Source organism: Lissotriton helveticus, chromosome 3_1 (genome assembly GCF_964261635.1).
Source record: "Lissotriton helveticus chromosome 3_1, aLisHel1.1, whole genome shotgun sequence".
NCBI classification, from domain to species: Eukaryota; Metazoa; Chordata; class Amphibia; order Caudata; family Salamandridae; genus Lissotriton; species Lissotriton helveticus.
The window spans coordinates 258,245,547-258,266,405 of NC_136061.1; the positions used below are offsets into that span (position 1 = coordinate 258,245,547).

Genomic DNA, 20,859 nt, shown 5'->3' on the forward strand with positions numbered 1-20,859 from the left:
AAAACTAAACTGTTGCGTGAGGCAGCCATCTTCAGGCCAGCCTAAAATTGGATGCTGAAAACACTAGACCGTCTCATATGGGGGCCATGTTGGGGAAAGCTTGAATGGAAGCTGTTGGTGACTAGTACTGCCAAACTATTAATTGGAAGGTAGTAAAACTTGCTCAAAGCTTAATTTAAGTGTTCTAGGAAAAAAATAATGTTTGACAGTACTTGATACAGTTGTCAGTGTGTGTAATGTTTGATATACAATTAAGGTGGCCATCTTGAAGGAGAGTAAGATACTACAATTCATAAGATATTACCAAGGCGAACATAAATTACTTACAAAAAGAGAGCAAGCAGTTATTTATACTATTAAATGGGCCAAATCCTATGCTTAGGGCACTAACTGCTGTGGAGTATCCAAGTTGTTTTTTGCCCTGTCATGTCCAAGGATAGGCTTAGGACTTCATGCCCATGCTAGATTAGTGTGAGGCTGGGGCCAAAATTAAAAAAAACCAGGATAACTAAATTCTAAATTTGGTGTTCAGGGCAGAGGAACACGACATCTAGAAGAAGTGGGAAACATCTCATACCTGATTCTTCTTATCTCTAAATACCTTACGTATGCTCCTATACATACACTGCAAAGAGTAAAACTTCACCCTTGGCTGATGACAGCGCAAGGTCTGGAAGAATGCATGGAAATCACATTGACGCCTGGTTTACCACCATTTATCGTAATCAAAGGTGAGGACTTTCCGACATATTTAGCTGAACTGTGGATCCTAGACAAAGCTGCAAGTCAGCTAGTAATCTTCGAAACAAAATGTTGGAAGTCACTTAACTTGCTGCCCACCCCAACAACTACACTAGTGAGTGGCATTGGCTGTGCATTGAGAGCGAATGGAGTGAATACAGCTCCACGTCCATAATCCTCAAAATATGAATGTTTTCAAAGGATATATGGGATGGTGTGTGCATATGGATTGTGTTATGAGCCCCAATGTACCCTAATATAGGCCTAGGTAGTGCACAACCTTTCACCTACATTCGTCCTACCTTGCTCTACATAACGGTTCAGGAACTAACTTTTTCCCTAGTTATGTGCTGAATAAATGTAATTCAATTTTCTTCGAAACTGTCCTAATTTATTATGCATGAGGATTCCTAGTACAATATCTTAATCCCCTGCCCAGGATGTACACAGAAGGTGTACTATCTTCTGTATAATAACTCTGTAAGAAAGTCACCGCTAACGTCCTCCTTAGACGACAGGTCCACTATTCATAATGGCAAGCAATTTCATATCTAGGTAGAACCCCTGAGGGTATTTTGTGCGTATAAAAGAACCACATCTTCGCTGGGGAACCAGAGGAGAAGCTTTCACACTGAAAGCCTGCAGAAGCTCCAGCACACAGTGGTCTGACATCCCTTGGGGGTGTCCAACTCGAGACTAAGACGGGGTCCTTCATTCTCTCCCATCAGGTAATGGGGTTGGCTCTTTCCAAGGGGATTCTTGGCTTTACACCCACATATATGCTAGGTCGGTGCTTGTAATCTTACATAGCTGTTTCTGTCTAATGATTGTCACAGCAAACATGTTCTATACTAAAATGACTGGTTCAATAAATGCTTTTTGAAAGCGTCCCCATCGTTTAATCTGTATATCTCTCTGAGACAAAGTGAGTACGAGTGACTGAGTGAAAAGTATTGCACCGTTTCCACGATCCCTGAAGGATCAAGGGTTGTCATGTTCGATAGTTGCCAGAAACTATTTATTCCTCTGTAAAGTTAGGGGGTATATGGTGGCACTGTGAGCTAGCCGGTCTAAAGGCTAACATATCCTTTGGGAGTCTCTGTAATCAATCTGAACACCAACCCCATAGTTTATATTATATAAACACGCAGATCCTATGTATTATGAGAAACTACACAACAATTTAGAAAGTGTCTAAACCGCTCGGCAACACAGCAAGAAGTTGAACTAAGATTTTTGAGAATACTTAGTCTAGAGTTTTGAGACATTGCTCTGACTAGTAATATCTAAGAAAGTAACAGCAAGAGACAGAACACCAATGAAGGAAAATCTCTGGCTGGTTGAGCACAATTACTGATATAATGTCTTTTAGGAAGTGTTGAATCCTCAACTGTACCTGTCTCAAATTAGTTTTTTTGTAGTGATTATCTTTACTTTCTCCACTACGTCATATCTCCATGAGCAGCAACCTTTAGGACTTGCTGCAGTTGTCCTTCAATGCAATTATTCCTTATCCTTGCATTCAAAGACCCTGATTTATTTCGGGAGGATGTGCCACATCGTAGAGAAAAGCTTCTGGGGCAATCTATTTGCAGTTGTATTTCACAGCTACTTTAAAAACATTTACAGAAATAGTAAAATCTGAGAAAACTCACGGTGCACCACCCAAGTTGTGCAAAAATCAACTTCTTTATTAGCATGTGCACCACAGAATTAGTTTACTCTTTATGTACATGATAACGAAATATTGATAGATTTAAGGGTTAGAAGTACTAGCTCATTGTTAACATCCGATATCCTGTCCAGCTGAATTTGATTCATCTCCAGCTTAATCAGCTCCTAGAGAACAGATCAGAGTTCCCTCCACATAGTTCTCTAGTGTAGTTATAAATTTAGGTACAAAAGAGAACCACCCCATAGCACCATATGTTAAGATGAGAGTGGCCATCCCATGATAAGTTTGAATGAAGGGCCTTCCTATGGTAAGTTTGAATGAAGGGTACATTTTCATTCCATTTGAGATCGTGGATAAAGAGACCTAGTTTTCTTTTCTTTAATTGACATCTGTGACGGGGCACTATCTGAGTGTGCTCTGAGATTTGTATTGATGCAGTGTAACAACACTTAAATAAAATTGAAAAATATCAGGCCAGGTCCAGTACCTTAGTTTCAGTTCTTTAAAACAATGATATCTGGTGTCCTATGAACAAATGACCAATGAACACTCTGACTGGCGTCCCCAATATAATGCCAGGGACAATGAGGAGAGCCATTGCAGTGAGCTCCTATTAAATGTCCATGCTGAACTGTGTGGAGCTTACCAACTTATTTTCCTATATCTTTAGTATCATTGACTAAGAGATTCTGCTTTGCTGCATGCAGGAAAGTGGCTTTCCAGGTATTGTTATTCAGTAGTGCCATTCATTTCATTCTAGCAGATCCATAACAGACTCCTTCCAGCCATTTAGGTCTAACTTTCGCCTGATTAATAGCTGTGTTTTCCTTGGTCTCTGTCCTGGATCCAGGCTGGTTTAACTTCTATATCATCTTGTTCTGTAAACAGGCGTACTGTTTTATATATAAGACTGACGCATAGATTTTCCTTGGGTTCAAGAGAAATTGTAAAACGGTAGCTCTTACTTTGTAAAACTGTATGACCACAGTCCAAGACAAGATGGACAAAATTGACTAGTATTTATTACAAGACAAACTGCATTCATGGTTGTTGGTGCAATATAAGCCCTCTAGGACAGGTGTTTGGTCCGCCAGGTTGGGTGAATTTCCAGAGCATTCAAGGGAGGTAAGCTTGACCGTGATCTGTGCTTTTCCCTTTACAAGCTTCTTCTGTCTTTTGGTCCTTCATCATAAAGCACCATTTTACCTTGGAAAACCAGAAAATGCCCCTATGTTTGGGATTGCCTCCTGGTAAAACTCAAAATGATTCAGAATGTGGCTGTATGATCATTCCTCCATGTTGGCAATTTTGATCATGCCAACCTACTGCTGGCATGATGCACTCCACTAGTTGCCTTTGGAAGCCATAGTCCAATATAAAGTCTGCTGTGTGTTCTGTGATGCTTTTTAGGTCTCGCACCTGGCGATACAGTGCGAAGCGCTGTCGCCAGCGAGACCTATAGTCGTCGACTATGCTTTCAAGGGCTTGCAAGGGAGACAGGACATGGGCACGCGCAGGCTGCAGGTTGAACTGGATATGTGAACGCGCGCATTCACCACATACAGTTACACGCTGTGCCCATCTCCTGTCTCCCTTGCAAGCCTCCTGCAGTTACTTTCACTTTCCCTCCCCCCTCCCCCCTCCGCCATCGGCTCCACTGCCCGACCAAGACCCCCCTCTCCCCCAAAGAGGAAATTTGCAAACTCACCCGGTGTGGCGGCTGGCTGCGGCGCGGTACTGGAGCACTCCAGCTCCTCCAAAATTCTGGCAGCATGATGCGGGGCTTCCTCCTTAGGCATAGGAGCCCCGCACTGCTATCTGCTGCTCTCCCGGGACTTCAGCTCCCGCACTTCACTTCCTCTTTGGTGCCGGGGCTCCCTCTTCATCACGGGAGCCCCGGAAGGGGACAGGCGCTGCATACACCATTCGCACGCGTGAGCAACAGAGCCCGGGAAATGTAACATTTACCGCGTATGCGCGGCCAGCCCTCGTCCTCCCAGGTCATCTCCCCCGCCCAGATGTGGAGCTGCGCCTGCTTTTTATTTTGTTGTTCCCTCCCTTCCGAGCCTGAGACGGGGCTGTGAGCTGCTTGTGGCGTATCCCAGGCCGTAATGCAATCTGCTTGAATTGAACTAGTCAGATGATGCATCCTCACAGCAGGTGGAACTGATTGACGATATTTTCACTGCAGTGCGTCAATCGGGAGTGGAGCACTGGTAGCGGGTGGATAACAGTTCTGTGGCAACAGGGACCGTGTGCGAACCTTAGGGCTGAGGCTAGCAAGCCTAGCTTGGCCCCCGCCTGCCTTTAACATCTGGTGTTGTGCATTGGCCTGAAAGTGCCTGGGACAGGCGACGAGGAACGGTAGGCCGGATATTGCAGCTTACTAATGGTTGTACAGACGGACCGCTCTGCTCAGATCAGCTAGGGGTGGTGATGCGACCCTCTACACAGACTTGCTCAGACAACAGGTAAGAGGTGAGTGATGCGGTTCTTACGAACGGCTCTCAGGGCGTCACTGTGCTGCGGTGCCTCCTCGGCCTTGATAGGTCGGTGGCCGAGGATCAGGCCACGGGGCTTCCATGATGGCTGAGCCTCTATCCCTCACATCCCCTGGGACGTGTCCTTTGATTGTACGTATATGCTTGCCCAGGATCAACTAGTACTGCCTCGATCCCGCTTGCCTGTGGAGGGTGATTGCTCGACTGGCACCTGCCCGGGGACTGATAACTGGTGCAACCGCCGTACTTGAGGCCCATACTGCCCCCTTGCCTGTCTGTCCGGGGCCCACTCCAGCTTACCAATTTGGGCTTTGCTCAGTAGGCGTAGGCCCCATTCATATCCTAAGAGGCAACTAATACCTTAATGCGCATTTCTTATCCCAGACTACGGCCTCTGTCACACCCATACACCCCCTGCATTTGGACCTGCCTGCCAGGCCTTACTAATCTGATAATGCTCCGAGCCCAGCGGCTGGCACCGACTGAGACTTAAGACCTCACGTGTCAGCTGCCCGCCACTCTGACCTTCACCTACTCCCTCCTAGAATAAGTCCTTTGTACTATACACTTCTCTTTGAGCACATATACTCCTGCACATGCTTGCCATCATGGGGAAAGTGGATCCCAAGCAGCGGAAGCTCCCATTCGAATGTGCCAAGGTGATCAGAAGACCATATTCTCTGTCGGATGTGGACTATGTAGCAATTAACACCAATACCACTGAACAACTTAGCGACTCTGCTGCCACCATGGCTGAGCTCCGTGCCGGTTATGCTACATACTTACACTGCGCTCAACGTAACCTACACTCCAAATACCACTCGGTGCCACATAATTACACTGCACTCAATGCAACCTACACTCCAAATACCACTCGGTGCCACATAATTACACTGCGCTCAATGCAACATACACTCCAAATACCACTCAGTGCCACATAATTACACTGCACTCAATGCAACATACACTCTAAATACCACTCAGTGACACTTAGTTACACGTCACATAATTACACTTCACTCAATGCAACATACACTCCCAAAACCACTCAGTGCCACATAATTACATGCCACATAATTACACTCTACTGAATGCAACACACACTCCACACAATACCACTCAGTGCCACATAATTATATGCTACATAATTACAATGCACTCAATGCAACATCTACTCCAAACAATACCACTCAGTGCCACATAATTACACACCACACAATTACACTCCACTGAATACAACATACACTCCACACAATACCACTCAGTGCCATATAATTATATGCTACATAATTACACTACGCTCTAGGCAACATACACTCCAAATACCACTCAGTGCCACATAAGTATATGCTACATATTTACACTGCGCTCAATGAAACATACACTCCAAATACCACTCAGTGGCACATAATTACACGCCACATAATTACACTGCACTCAGTGGAACATACACTCCAAATACCACTCAGTGCCACATAGTTACACACCACATAATTACACACTATTGCACCACCACAGCATCACTCAGCACCACCACGGCTTCACTCAGCACCTCCACAGCTTCACTCTGGGGCACCACAACATCATCACTCAGGGGCACCTCAACATCATCACTCAGGGGCACCACAACATCACTATGCGCTACCACAACATCAGTGAACACCACAGCATCACTCGTCGCCACCACAGCATCACTCGTCGCCACCACAGCATCACTCGTTGCTACCACAGCATCACTCGTCGCCACCACAGCATCACTCGTCGCCACCACAACATCACTCGTCGCCACCACAACATCACTCAGCGCCACCACAGCATCACTCAGCGCCACCACAGCATCAATCTGGGCAACCATTCAACAACAACTGGTTCAAATATGTTCTCTCAATGTTTCAAGCTTTATTACAAATGTCACAAAAAGATGTTAATATTTCACTTCTGTTCTTGGATTTTCACCACAATAAAATACACTGAACATAATCTTCACAAAAGTTATTTACAAAAGTTTAAGCTATTGCCATTATAAATTACGATAACTTTTATTTAAGTATTAATTATTTAAAAAAATGAAAAGCAATTGTTATTTGTAATATCAATACATCGAAGTCACGTAAATACAATGCATATTGCATTACAAATGCTATAGGTGTCACATTTGCGAAAGTTAAAAGTATTGGCATTGTAAATGACAAAGCTATTAATTTCGCTAATTTCAAAACCAACACATAAATAAAAAATGTGTCATTTACAATACCAATAGATAAAACTTTCCTAATGCGAGACCTATTACATTGCAAATGCTTGTTATAGCACTAATCCTTTCATTTTTAAGAAAATCTTGAAAATATCTGTGTATGGCCTTTCACTCGTCGCCTCCAACAGTCCCTAGATATCATTAGCAGCAGCTTGGGGGCAGAGATTTCCCTAAAAAAGCTCCCAAGCTATGAAATAATAAACTGTTTTCTGAAAACTTGTAAGTCTTATTTGTTCTTGGGTTTCCTATGCATTCCTTATCTCAGCACAGGAAACATTGTGATAGCAGCACAATCTATAAAGAAGCTTTTAATGTTCTGTGTGTAATCTGTCTATCATCCGACCACAACAAAGCTCTGGTCTTATTCAAAGCACAGGATTCCTGACATTCTGGAAGTTGGACGCTGACTTTCCCACAGTGGTAACTGCAAGCACCCCTTTTGTTGCACATCCCCCACACAGCCATTGTGAGCATTGTGTTGCTATTTGGGTGTAGTCTATGTATGTTGCACTTTTAGGAGCAAAAAAAAGGTCCATCATACTTAGACATATTTCTTACAGTTGTCACTTAGTCATGCGTCAAGCTGACAAAAAAGGCAGTGTCACCATGTTTGACAGGGTTTTGTGTGGAAACAAGTAGGCTCTTTTTTAATCCTGTATTCCTAGTCCCACCCTCATCTCATTTGCATAGTAATAACACCTTGTTGGGTACATAATGCATGTAGAATACAGCAGGTAAAGCACCAATAAGTTGCTTATGGGAAGAGGCATATGAATTGCTGTTCTACCCACCCAATGATCTTGGCCAGTGATGCAAACTGTGTCAAACCAGCTGACAACTGACCTTTAATGCGTAATTCTCTATTTCTAATTATTGACTTCAATTTTAAGCAAGTTAGAAAGTCTATTTTTCAATCAAATGTACTTTAACCGTTTCCGCGCTACCGCGAATTCCCGCTGTGCGCTGGAATTTCAAAAATGGCTTGTTTATGACAAAGCCAGCTCGTCATCCGCGTAGCGCAGGTAACGTCCATGACGAGCTGGCTTTGTCATTAGCGCGGAAGGGGTTAAAGATTAATGGGCTTTATAGCAAGCTTAATATCTATAAGGGCATCCCTCTTTTCTTTCAACCTTTAAATCTCATTAAGGTGTCACATACTCTTTTTTGTGACAGCATCATTGCTTGCTGCACTGAAGAGATTGGTGGTTAAAGAGTTTGATGGAGCCAGTAGTATTGAAAGAGGATCTACAATAACAAACACAACTACGTTTTGTTTAGTCTGGTGACTTCTGAATGGGCATCGCATACAAGCAGAAGCTGGTATTTTTTTTTTCTTTTGGATAATGTTACAAATTATTTTCTCCTAAACAAAAAAAGGACTATGCAAAAAAACTGCTTTGGTTTTCAAGCAACTTTGCCATGCTGACCTCATTGTAGCACTTTCTCAAGGTCCAAATGGCAATTGCTAGGTTGGGGAGCAGGATTGTATTATTGAATATTCTTACAAAGTCCAGGAGAATCAATGTTTATTCTTTTCACAAAGTGCTAACTTAAGTTGTAATCAGTAGGGTTGTTAAGTTTCCTTTTTTGATTTGACAAGTTCTACAATACCGACTATGGGCATTCAAAGAATGGAACTGCTCAATTCACCAATCAAGTTTGTATCCAGTACCAGGAAGTTAATCTAATCTCCAGATTGGATTAGAGGTTTTGGTTTCAAGCCCATTTCTCTTACAGTAATTGAAGGTATAATCATGGATTTTCATACTGCAAGCGATCATATCTGTTTTTAAATGTATGTTTTCTCTTTTCTTATTCTCTTTCTTCCAGGATGACCTGCAAATACTGTGCATCACTTTACTACTGGGATTGAACAACAGTGAGAACCCACTGGTAAAAGCTGCTGCAGCCCGAGCACTAGGTGTCTACATTCTCTTCCCGATTCTTCGGCAGGTCAGAGGAATTTTATAAAACTACATTCTGAGCTGATTGATGTGAAAAAAGTAGTGGGAGTGATCAGACTCTAATCACAAAAAGGAGAGGGGGTATTTTAAGTCACCACATGTACCCCCTAGATAATAGAACCAACACACAATAAAGTAAGGTGGCTGTATTATACCTTTTTACAGCAGTGCATTCAAGTCACTGGTTCCCTTTTTTGGCTTACCAAGATACTGATTCGGAAGGGGTGGAAAAAGAAAGATCAGTCTTTTGGAAGAGTAGGTTACACCCACAATATAGGCGATTAAAATTAGGGCAGAAACATGTTCACATAAGGACGATGGTTTGAGCCATAGTTGTTTTTAGATGCACCAAATGTTATCACTATTAAAGGTGAAAACCCAGTTATCTCTAGGTACTTTCAGTTCAATCTGGATCCCCTATCTGTCCAGGAAATACCTTATCTAAGAACTCCCTCCATCGGGTCCACCAGTAGGTCGAGTCTGCCCTGGTTGTATTGTCCTACCAGGATGAGGAGAGGTTGCCTATGATGAGGCATGCCACATTTTGTTGGTGAGGCCTCCTCTTCCAAAAGATTGGTCATCCATTTTCCAACCCCTTCCAAATCAGGATCTTGGTAAGCCCAAATAGGGACCATTGATTTGAGTACACGGTCATAAAAGGTATCCTACAGCCATTTTACTTTTTTTATGTTTTGGAGAGTGATCAGACTGTCAGTCATCAATGCTGAAAAAATATGTTTCGGCTATTCATGTAGTTGGATGGATTTATAATCCTCCTCTTCCCTTCTGAAGCAACGCAAAAACGAAAATGCACCATACTTAAACATCCTGATCCTGACATCCTGCTCCCTCAGCAGCATTTTCAGTGACATAGCATCCCTCTCACCTGCAATACTCATTCATCCTCATCCTCTGTCATGTCCTTTCTCCCGTCAAACTAAAGATACCACGAACCTGCAGTTTAGTTCCCTACACTGCATCCGTTTTGACACTCATTTATTTACAAGATTAGCCTACTAATTGATTGTTTAAAAATCCTTTTTATCGTTGTCGGAGTTTTTTTATTGCTACATTTTTTAAGTAGCAAAAAACCATATACAAATGTTTATACTTATTTATTTGCAGTTTTAAATAGCATGGACAAGATCCGATGGGTGTCGGAGTGTTACATAAGAACAAGTACTAAAGTGTTCTACAGACACGGTTTTGTGATTGTTTGTTTGTGCATGCACCGCCCTCTGCGCTTTGTAAATGAGGTGAACCATTTGCCTTTTGCCTAGTCCATCATATATCGCCTACCTCCCATCATATATTTCTTTAGGTAAATCAGTTTTCCGGTTTTTATGACTTTCTATAATTTTTCTTGAGTAGATTCACTATTTCATTACCTTTTGTGCTTTGGGATCTTTATAAACATACAAATGCAAAGGCGATGCTGTACTTAAGCAATTTGGCTCTTGCCATAAGAATTTCCCAGATGCTCTGTTGAATTCAGAATGTTTGATGTATGTGGATAGATGATGATGCCCTCCATAAATGGTTCACATGATCACGAAAGAAGGGAAGTGAGCCAGACTGCTGCCCACACCAAAAGAGAAAAGGAAGAAAGGGAAATCTGTTCTCTGTGGCTGCCACTGAGGCATTACATTCTCCCTTGTCCAAGTCACAACTGACTTGATCAGTCGTTCTTCCAGGTCTCATATTATTGTTATTCTAGCGTCAGACTTGCAATATCATTCTTTGCATCAAGAGAGGTCGACTTAATGGAATTCTTCAACGCTAACTATTCCAGTATATAAGTGCCTTGTCACAGTGGCTGTCTGTGGGCATGACTATTCCCAGTAACCCATTACACAGTAGACATTGACACTTAGGATGGCATTAAACACAATTAGGATGTTTTTGAAACCCTGAGCTGGCAGAAGACTCAGATGCTGAAGGTGTAAATTATCCTTACCTCTAAAATTGCTGCAAGAATATTCCATGCATGGCTTTTCCCTTTTCTGCCTGATGGGGCAGTTGTTGCAGTTGCTGCACCATACAGACATAGTCAAACGTAGAGACCCAGGATCTTTTGTCATGAAGGTTAAAGGGCCTTAGTGATCTTGGTTAGGTAGAATATTGCCACAACTCCCTGGTGGTTTCTCAGGGGTAGCTACCTTTAGTCTAACATGGATCGTCTCCTTTAATACGATCCTTTGCACATGATATCTAATTTACAGCCAGACAATCATTTGAGTAGTATGAACTATCAATTCTTCAAAAATGTGAGGCTTATTTTCTGTGATGGTCTCTTAAATGTGTTCCTAATAAAAGAACCAAGAAGATCTTTAACCAGGAGGATATTAATTAAATGGTGGCAGTGATCATACTTAATGGCTGCATGGGGCAAGGCTACTATGGCTTGCTGCAGTGTCTCATTTAGATTAAATTCCAGCTAGGTATGATTTGCCGCAAATATTAACCCAGTTCTTGGAGGATTTATTCGTTCCCAGACAGTATTCCACATAATGGTGAGTGTTTTAAGTGAGTGGACAGTGACTGGTCAGTTATTTTATTTATAAAAAATGCAAGTAGTGCACAACTTCAATGAGCATACAAATAATAAGTGTAGTACTTGGTCTTTTTGGCTAAAGTTTCCTAAACTTTTTGCTTTCCCCCTAAACCGTTTTCCTGATATAGAGTTGCCAATTTAGATGCTTTGGGTACTTTACTGCTGCTGATCAGTTTAAAAGTACAAGTGTTCCCTATGTAAAATGTAATGGTAATTGGTTGGCCATGATTGATATGTTTGCCTTACTAGTAAAGTCCCTAGTGATGTGCACTGTGTGTGCCAGGGATAGTAATGCAAGGGCGCGCGGAGAAGGTAACTCGGGCCTGCAGTGTAGTGCCTGCACGCAGTTTGCTAAGTTAGCATGTTGTCCTGACAAGTGCAACCACTTGTCAGGCCTGACTTTCCCTTTGACATACATATTGGGCACCCATGTGGTAGGTCCTGGGTAATCCCTGGGCAGGGTCCAGGGTAGGTAAAAGGCAGAATATATACTAAGGTGTGTGTTTTGTCTTGACAGTGAAAAACACTCCACTTGGTTTTCACCGCTGAAAGGCCATCCTGCCCATAGGTCAGAATGGGGGAGGCTGAGTGTTGTGTTTGTTAGCCTAGTTTCCTGTAAGTTTATAATGGAGAGGTGAAGTTTAGTATGTATGAACTCAGTGTCATAACACATCTTTCTGTGAAAGTGGTTTTGTCACTGTGTGTGTGTGTTTTGTCTTGACAGTGAAAAACACTCCACTTGGTTTTCACTGCTGAAGGGCCATCTTGCCCATAGGACAGAATGGGGGAGGCTGAGTGTTGTGTTTGTTAGCCTAGTTTCCTGTAAGTTTATAATGGAGAGGTGAAGTTTAGTATGTATGAACTCGGTGTCATAACACCTCTTTCTGTGAAAGTGGTTTTGTCACTGTGTGTTCAGAAACCTCTTCCGATCCCTACCAAAAATATTTAAGCCTTCATCTTACTTTACTGATGTTTTCAGATCCCAAACAGCCCCAAGTTTGTTGTGTCAAAAATACTGTTTTTCATTAAGTACTGGTATATATATATATATATATATATATATATTTTTCCTATAGTGAAATCCTTTATTGAGCCAATTCAGGTTGTGACAAGGATGTACATGAGAAGGAAAACGAATACAATAATGAGAATGATGTTTAAGATATTCATTTTCCAACTTCCAAATATACTTTGTAACCTGGACCTTGGCTCCCACTATTCAAATTCGTCATTAAGTACTCATATATTGATAACATTTGTCTTTGTTCTTGTTTAATGATTTTGAATTACAAAATGCAGAATACAAGCACAGAATGCAAGTAGTGCGAACTTTCTGTTTGGTGGATCTTATTTTGTCCCAGTTAAAATCATTTTGGTTCATTAGAGGTATGCAGTTTACATTGTGAATAGGTAGTAAGCGTTACAAAAATATAATGTTGCCTTCCTAAGGGGGCAATTGCTGTGTTACAGAATTTGAAACCATATTCTCATGAGAACCTAAAGGTTTCTCTGATATGGAAGTAAGAGTGTGCCTAAATGACACATTGAAAGCCCCAAGAGGCTGTCCCAACTAATCTTGGTTCAGCTGCCCTTCCTCTTTTCTGTGTCTTACGCTACAGCAAGGACTGTTGTGATGGCAGATTCTCTGCAATTCTGCGTCCCAAGCTTTGGAATGCCCTGCTGAAGGTTTACACCTGATCTCAAACATCTTTTTTCATTTAAACAAAAAAGTTTAATCCCCAGTTGTTTTCTTAATTAGCATTTTGAACTTTTTGCTTTGTCTGTACCATTCCAGAGCCAGGATGCACCCGAGTTCCCACTTTGGTTTGTACAAAAATAATAAATTAATAAAATAGTCTTGCTAAAAATATAATTTTTTTCCATAGGATGTACTGTTTGTTGCTGATACGGCAAATGCAATTCTTATGTCCCTGAACGACAAGTCCCCAAATGTCCGTGCCAAAGCAGCGTGGTCCTTGGGCAACTTGACTGACTCCATGATCATCAACATGTAAGTAATACTATCTCAAAATTGTGATATTTGAAAGCCTCATAAAGTGGCTGCTCCACTCAATCAATGTACAAGCTAATCCCCCCATGTCCCATCCAGGCAATATCAAACAAAATCATTTGCAGCAGTAAAAATGCCTTGTCATACAGCTTTGGTTTCAGTTCTGTTTTACTGGTTGACAGCTGCTTAAACAGAGAAAGCCCATTAACAGTGATTATTGGTGTCTTACCGATAGTTCCAACCATTTGAATATTCTTTCCAGTGTTCTGATTGGTTCAAACAACTACCAAAGGGGACACCACACTAGGGTACAGTTCCTAATCTAAATGTAGTGTAAACAAAGGTATCCCATGGAAAGGAAAGGTAATGAACTAATAGGTCATCATTTGTTCTGGCGAAAAACCAAAGGAGTTTTCCTTTAATGGATTGTAGCCCTTCTATCGTAGTTTACAACCCTCCCGAGCAGGGGAGCTCTTGAAGCAGGGGAGCTCTTGGATGTTTTAGCTACAGGTGTCCTATGATGAATGGAGGAAATTAAGAGGGTGAGATACCCTCGTAAGTGTATATACAGAGATGCAAGAGTGATAAAAAATACTTCATTGTGGAATCAAAGTATCTTTATTCTTGTCTCCAAGTGGCTACATCTATAATGAAGGGGGTATTTCAACCCCTAGTTCTGGTTGACATGTTTCAGCCCTGTACACTGGCCGCTAGGAGGTGAATGATGGCTTTCATCAGGACCCTTATTTCTTTGTATTATAAATGCCCCAATAGGCTTAAAGAGTAAAAGAGATGCCCAATACCTGACCTAGAGATCATTGCTGTGCGACTGTTGTCAGTCTCAATGTGGAAGTATCTGTAGTAGAAATAATAACAGATTTTACGATTTTCATTTCTTAATAGTATTACATGAAAGAAGTTAATTCGGATATATGAAGTGACACTACACAGAATATTGTTGTAAAACAGAATTTGCTTCACACAATGTGTGCATGAATAACAGTGAGATTTCTGGATGAGTCCAAGTATGGCTTGTGCTCAAGGGATACGACCTAGAGGGCCAGCTACGATGCATAAAAAAATATGTCCAGTAATTATTTATACAATTATTCCATATTGTTATTATACAAATACATGTTTGACACACATTATGACTATGCAGAGGTTCAGAGGCAGTGCAGTGCAAGGCTCGAATATTAACTAGTCTGTCCTTTGTATTGAATGTCCAGTATCTCCAGGTCATGTTAAATCGTAAATAAAGTTAAAAGGACACTCATAATGTATATTGGGAAAATAGTCAAGTTCTGCTATCCATCTCATTTTTCTTACTGTACAGGTATAGTACGCTATTTGAAGTGGGGGGTGGTGGGGAGGGGTTTGAAGTCTCCCATTTCATCGTTATCATGATGTGCAAGATTCTACTTCTCACCCTAAACTCTGCCTTCTTGGTGACAATGACTTCAGCCTGTCGGGTTGGATAATTTCAGCCCCTCTCTGTTTGTACACCGTTCATGTTATTCTATCTAGAAAAGTATGCCTTTCACATGAACCAGCTCTTTTCACTTGCATATTTCTTCCCACCTCTTCATCCCATTAAGGAAAAGGAACAAATGAATAGAGTGGACCACTGGCATGTGGTATCCTTCACCATACTCGACAGGACATAGTGTATGATTCTACAATTCTCACCAATAAGGTCCTAGTACTTCGCAACAAATGGCTGCCACATAATCATACATGCATACTAAGCATGCAAATCTTTGCTAGGCATTACTGACTCACAGCCCAAGTTTCCAGTGACAGGAACTTTGCCAGGGCTGTGCTGCACAATTTCCTTGTATAACTGGCCCTACCCAGTCCCACGTCTCGGATGATACTGCAGTGGGAGACATTGGTGAGGAATTTGTTAAAAGATATATCCATTTACCTCTTCCATGCTCATGACGAGCTCAGCTCGTCATGAGCCACGGCGCTCCGGTGCTCATGACGAGCTCAGCTCGTCATGAGCCGTGGAACGCTCGCATGCGGGGATAATTCCCCTGCTGTGCTGAGCGTTCCACGGCAGGTAATGCACCTGTGACGAGCTGAGCTCGTCATGAGCACAGGAGCGCCGTGCCTCATGACGAGCTCAGCTAGTCATAAGCATGCGGGCGCCTTGCGCGCCCCCCTCCCCCCCAGCACAGCGGGGAAATTAACCCCCGCAGCGAAGGGCGTTAAAAGAGACAACTACTTGCGTTTGGTGACAATATTTCTGTTGGATACATTATCTTCCTGCATCACCACCCTTTCTTGTCCCTTTGAGTTAGTGCAGTAAAAACAATTACCTCCGTAGGTATGCACACTATTAGGTGGTGTATTTGTTGCTGTTATTTATGCTCTATCAGTTTCTCTCCGCATACCTCCTTGAGGCATGGAAAAAGTACTAGGTTCTAACTCTAGTACGCTGGTGAGTGACACATATTCCAATGGCATCACTTCGTGGACAGCCGGAGTCCTAGTTAAGATTGTTTGGCGCCACCTGCCTGCTAAACAGAGCTTTTGTGGGGGAGAAAGTTTATAGGTTCAGTCTGGTGCCGGAAGGATATGAATAAGGCAAGTAAAATACTGGAAGGTCCGCTATATGTTTTTTCATTTAAGATTCTATTGAAACTTCACAAACATTCACAATGGTATCCTTGGTTTTAGTGTGAGATAGCATTTTTAAGTGTATATTTCAGGTTTTCAGTATTCTGACTTTTAGCAGAATTACATATCCATGTACCCTGTGGCCAATTAGGAAATATGCACCCGCCCATATTATGCTCTTTGGTTTTTCCCTTTTCTTGTAATGAAGGAAATGCACATATTTATATCGCAATGTATTCAGTTCCTGCTTACAAGTTTTTCTGCCATGGACTGGAACTTGAAACAGCTAGCTACCGAATGTGGCTGTGCAGATGAGCCATTGTGTACAGCACACACCTTACCATTCCAAAGAATCCCACAGCAATTTTACCTGCTACATTCTAATCTTGCCTTCAGTTTGGATTACTTCTAATCAAACTGGAAATATTTGCAGACTTCTCCCTTTTTTGAAGACTGTGAGAAAGTGGCTCTATATATACTGGACAATAAGGCAGTACAGTGTGTATAGAGTCCACAAACCCCAAAGGTATAACAGAGGTTAAAGCCAGAACTGACCTTACTCTCCAAAGTGGTAGCTTGGTCGAGCAGTAAGGCAGCACCAGAGGACAGTGTAAAGCACTTGTTGTACACACCCAGTCAGCAAAAGGTTTCACACACTCAAGAACTGAACTCCAGGCCAATGGTTATTATATCCTCAGATATAGTTGTTTTATTTTTTAGAACCAACAGTTATAAAAATATACTTTTCGAGATAAGAGTATTCTCATGTAAATACTTTGCAGAGGAGCAATAAGTTTGTACACACAATAATTACAGGATAGCTAATAAGTAATACAGTTCTGACACACACTTTAGCATTGAGCTCAATGGGTTTTCATAGGAAAGTACAGTTGATTACTTTGGTAGTCCCAGGACTAGATCTTGGATTCAGTACAGGGGTCTAAGCTGAAACCAGATTAGCAAAAACATTTTAGTTACAGTGATGATTTTTCCTGAATATAAAGCTGTTTTAGAAGTTCACACTTAGAAACTTTTCGAGGTGATTCTCACAATGTTATTCAATGGGAGGAAATTCAGGTTACAGGTAAAGTACGATCGCGTTACTTTTGTAACCCAGCACTAGTCTCCTAGGGCCAGCACTGGGGGCTTAACTCAAAACAGGTAGGTAATTGCGTTTCAGTATCTCATACGATTTTTAAAGAATATTTGCAGTTTTCAAAAGTAGACACTTAGAAGAATTTTCATGGAAAAGCAGACAATGGGTTCCTATGGAGAAAATACAGGTTACTAGTAAACCCGCTAGAGATTACTTTTGCGGTTCAGTACTGGGCTGAAAGGTACAGTACTGGCTTCTCTCCTGATCACAGGTGAATATTTTCGAATTCGGACTTTGGCTGATTTTATAGGAATATTTTCAGTTTTCAAAACTTCACACTTAGAAAATTTTCGAGTCAAAAATGGGTCAATGTTATCCAATGGCAGGTAAGTGAATTACCGATTTCCAGGTGAGTACTTGGTTGGTGATGTTAGGATTCGGGGCATAGACTCAGGTGTCCCCCAGGGTCTGGTGAGTACAGTTGGTTCAGCTCCAGCGGCGCAGGGGCGGCCTGGTGCTGAGGTAGGTAGGCCCAATGTTATCCAATGAGGGAAAGGGGGCCTTCGGTTGGTGGCTGCTGGCTAGCAGGCCACGCGGCTGTGGAAGCTGGGCTCCTGGTAACTTGCTCTGGGCAAGGGGGGAAGTAGGATAGGGCAAAGAGGTCACAGCCAGCGGCACTCGGGCGGCTGGGTGCAGGGTGCTTTTGAGCCGTCGGGCGCTCCATGTTATCCAATGCGGATCTTGAAAAAGGAACACAGGCTGCAGGCTCGGGGATGGTGACTCTCCAGGGGCGACCAGCACTTCGAGAGGTAAGTTGGGATGTTGGAGCACAGGTAGGTACCCCAAAGGGAGGCACAGGGGGCTGTAGTGCGCCGGGTGCAGGGGTGTCTTTGGGTGTTGGAAAAGCTTACCCTCGGCTGGTCGCGGTTGGGGTGGCCCCCTGGTTCTGAGTCTGCAGGCGTTGGCTGGTTCCTCGAGGAGGGTCTTTGGGCACTGGACTTCGGGTCCCAGTCGCCGGGGGGACGTCCTCGTGGTCTTGGTTCGGGTTGGCCTGGCCCCGGCTCGGCTGGTGCAGAGTGGGCTGGTCCGGATCTTCCTGGTGGGCACCAGGTGGGTTGTTGCAGCAGAGCCTCTGCTGATGGGAGTCCCAATCATCGAGAGGGTCAAGGCAGGCAGGTCCTCTGGGTGTCCCAAGGTTGCTGTCCGCGGAGGTCGCCGGGTTTAGGCAGGAGCAGGTTCCAGGATCAACAGGCCGGTAGGGCTGGGGCCAAGTCAGTTGTTGTTGTCCTGTTGTTAGCAGCTGCATGGCGGGTCTTCTTCTTCTTGATCTTCTTTCTTCTTTTTGATCTCGGGATCTTAGGAAGGAAGGTTCAGGGAGCCCCTAAATACTAAATTTAGGGGCGTTACTGGTAGGGCAAGGGCAGGGACCAATGAGTCCCTGTCCTGGGGTGAGTACACCCCCTAGCCTGCTCCTCTCCTGTGGGAGGGGGGCAGGAGCCTAGCTGGAATTGGGCAGCCAGGCTGCACCCAGGGGTCCAGCAACATGTCTACGGTAATGTACTTTATCTCGGAGCCACGGCGGAGTCTCAAAGGAAACTCCAGCTTGTTCAGAACTCGGCCGCTCGTCTACTTTGTAAAGTTCCTTGGAGATCCCCCATCTCCCCTTATCTTAAAGATCTACATTGGCTCAGCATCGAAAGTAGAATCAAATTTAAGGCCCTCTGCTTCATGCACAAGATCAAGCAGGGGCTTGCCCCAGCCTACCTCAAGTCTCTCGTCCAACCTTACTCTCCCTCTCGCCTCCTCAGATCCTCGTCCCTAGGGAACTTTTTGATTCCACGTTTCAAACTGGCAAGAATGGGCGGTCGTTCTTTTTTCTGTCTTGCCCCTAAACTGTGGAATTCTCTTCCAGCTCCATTAAAACTCAAGCCTTCCCTAACGAAATTTCGTAAAAAGCTTAAAACTTTGCTTTTCCCTCAGTGATGACTGCCTGACCCTACCACTACTACCTCTTGCTTGCGCCGGGAGACCCCATGCGGGTAGCTGTGCGCATTATAAGTTTAGCTACAATACAATACATACAATACAATGCCTGCTGTGTGGCAGCCTCTGCAGCCACTCAGCCCAGACGTGGATTGTAGGTTCGGGTTTTGGAGGGCATCTCTGAGATGCCCTCTCGTGCATGTTACATTAAATACCATACTGGCATCAGTGCGGGTTTAATGTGCTGAGAAGTTTGATACCAAACTTGTCAGTCTTCAGTGTAGCCATTATGGTGTTGTGGAGTTCGTAATGACAACCTCCCAGCACCATATACTCTTAAATGGCATCACTGCACTTACAGTGCCCCGGAATGGTCCTGGGTACTGTAGGGGCACAGGGCTCATGCACCTGTACCCTCACCTCTGGCATAGGGCACCCAGCTAGAGGGGTGACTGAGGTATGCCAGGGCAGTGGGTTCTGTGGGCATGGCACACGGGGATGTGTGCCATGTCGACTCTTGTTTTAGTTCTGTACTTAGGCACTCAGCCTGCAAAGGCAGGGTGTGGGTACCAGGGTACAGGGCCCCTGAGGGTGGCACAATCAGTGCTGCAGCCCTCAGGGGTCTTCTCTGGCCACCATGCCCTGGGTACCTAGGGTACCATTTATTAGGGGCTGACAGGGGGCCAGAGAGGCCAATTGGGTATTATGTTTCAGCATAGTTTTTAGGGAAGGAACACAGGCCCAGGGTACCCGATTGGCAGGGGCCCAGGACACACTCAGTCTAAGCACATCAGCAGTTCAGAAAAACGATGGGGGCATACCAAGGCAAGAAAGATGGCACTTTCTCACAAAGACCAGTGACACTTAAGACCCTCTAATTCTGATCATGTCTGATACATGAACTGCTAATATAGTCAGGATGCCATTGTCTTGTATACCTGCGCAGCTTACGTTTTGAAACTCATGGGACATCCGATGTGAATTGTAAGTGTACATGTTGTACTTGGAAGTTTTGATCTTACTTTCCAGCAGTTACTTTTCACATTTTAATTCTCCGGATCTTATCCTTACTGGCTAGAAAGGGAGTCCGAAACTTCTGAAGAGGCGTCACTCTGTTTGGTCCTTCTGTTAGTAGTCCAAGAAATGGCATCCTATCAGTTGTATTCTTAGAATTTAGATCCAGACTAGGACTGTAAGAAGATGAATGACTTAAACAACACAATATGACCGTTTATGCTCTTGCCAAGAGAGCCTAGGGTTGCAGGGCTCTATTGAGCCATGGCTGTAGGTATATACATTTTGAATGTTTGTTCATTTCCCCCAGCAATAAAAACCTATGAGTCTCTGATAAGAATGGTAACTGTTGTCTAACTAGGTCATTAAAGTTAAAGCAAACCAAGTTAAACTTGATGCCAAGGATGGGTTGAATACTTGAATTGTAACCTGGATATGATT

General features: G+C 43.4%; 1 protein-coding gene across 3 annotated transcripts in view; it reads left to right on the forward strand.

Moving 5' to 3' along the window:
* Positions 1-20,859, forward strand: part of HEATR6 (HEAT repeat containing 6) — a 305,356-nt gene that overhangs the window by 254,513 nt on the left and 29,984 nt on the right. For all 3 annotated transcript variants that reach the window (XM_078679768.1, XM_078679769.1, XM_078679770.1), the window contains 2 exons: positions 9,002-9,124; positions 13,576-13,700. In XM_078679768.1, the coding sequence (XP_078535894.1) occupies positions 9,002-9,124; positions 13,576-13,700 (248 nt within the window). The remainder of the gene's footprint in view (positions 1-9,001; positions 9,125-13,575; positions 13,701-20,859) is intronic.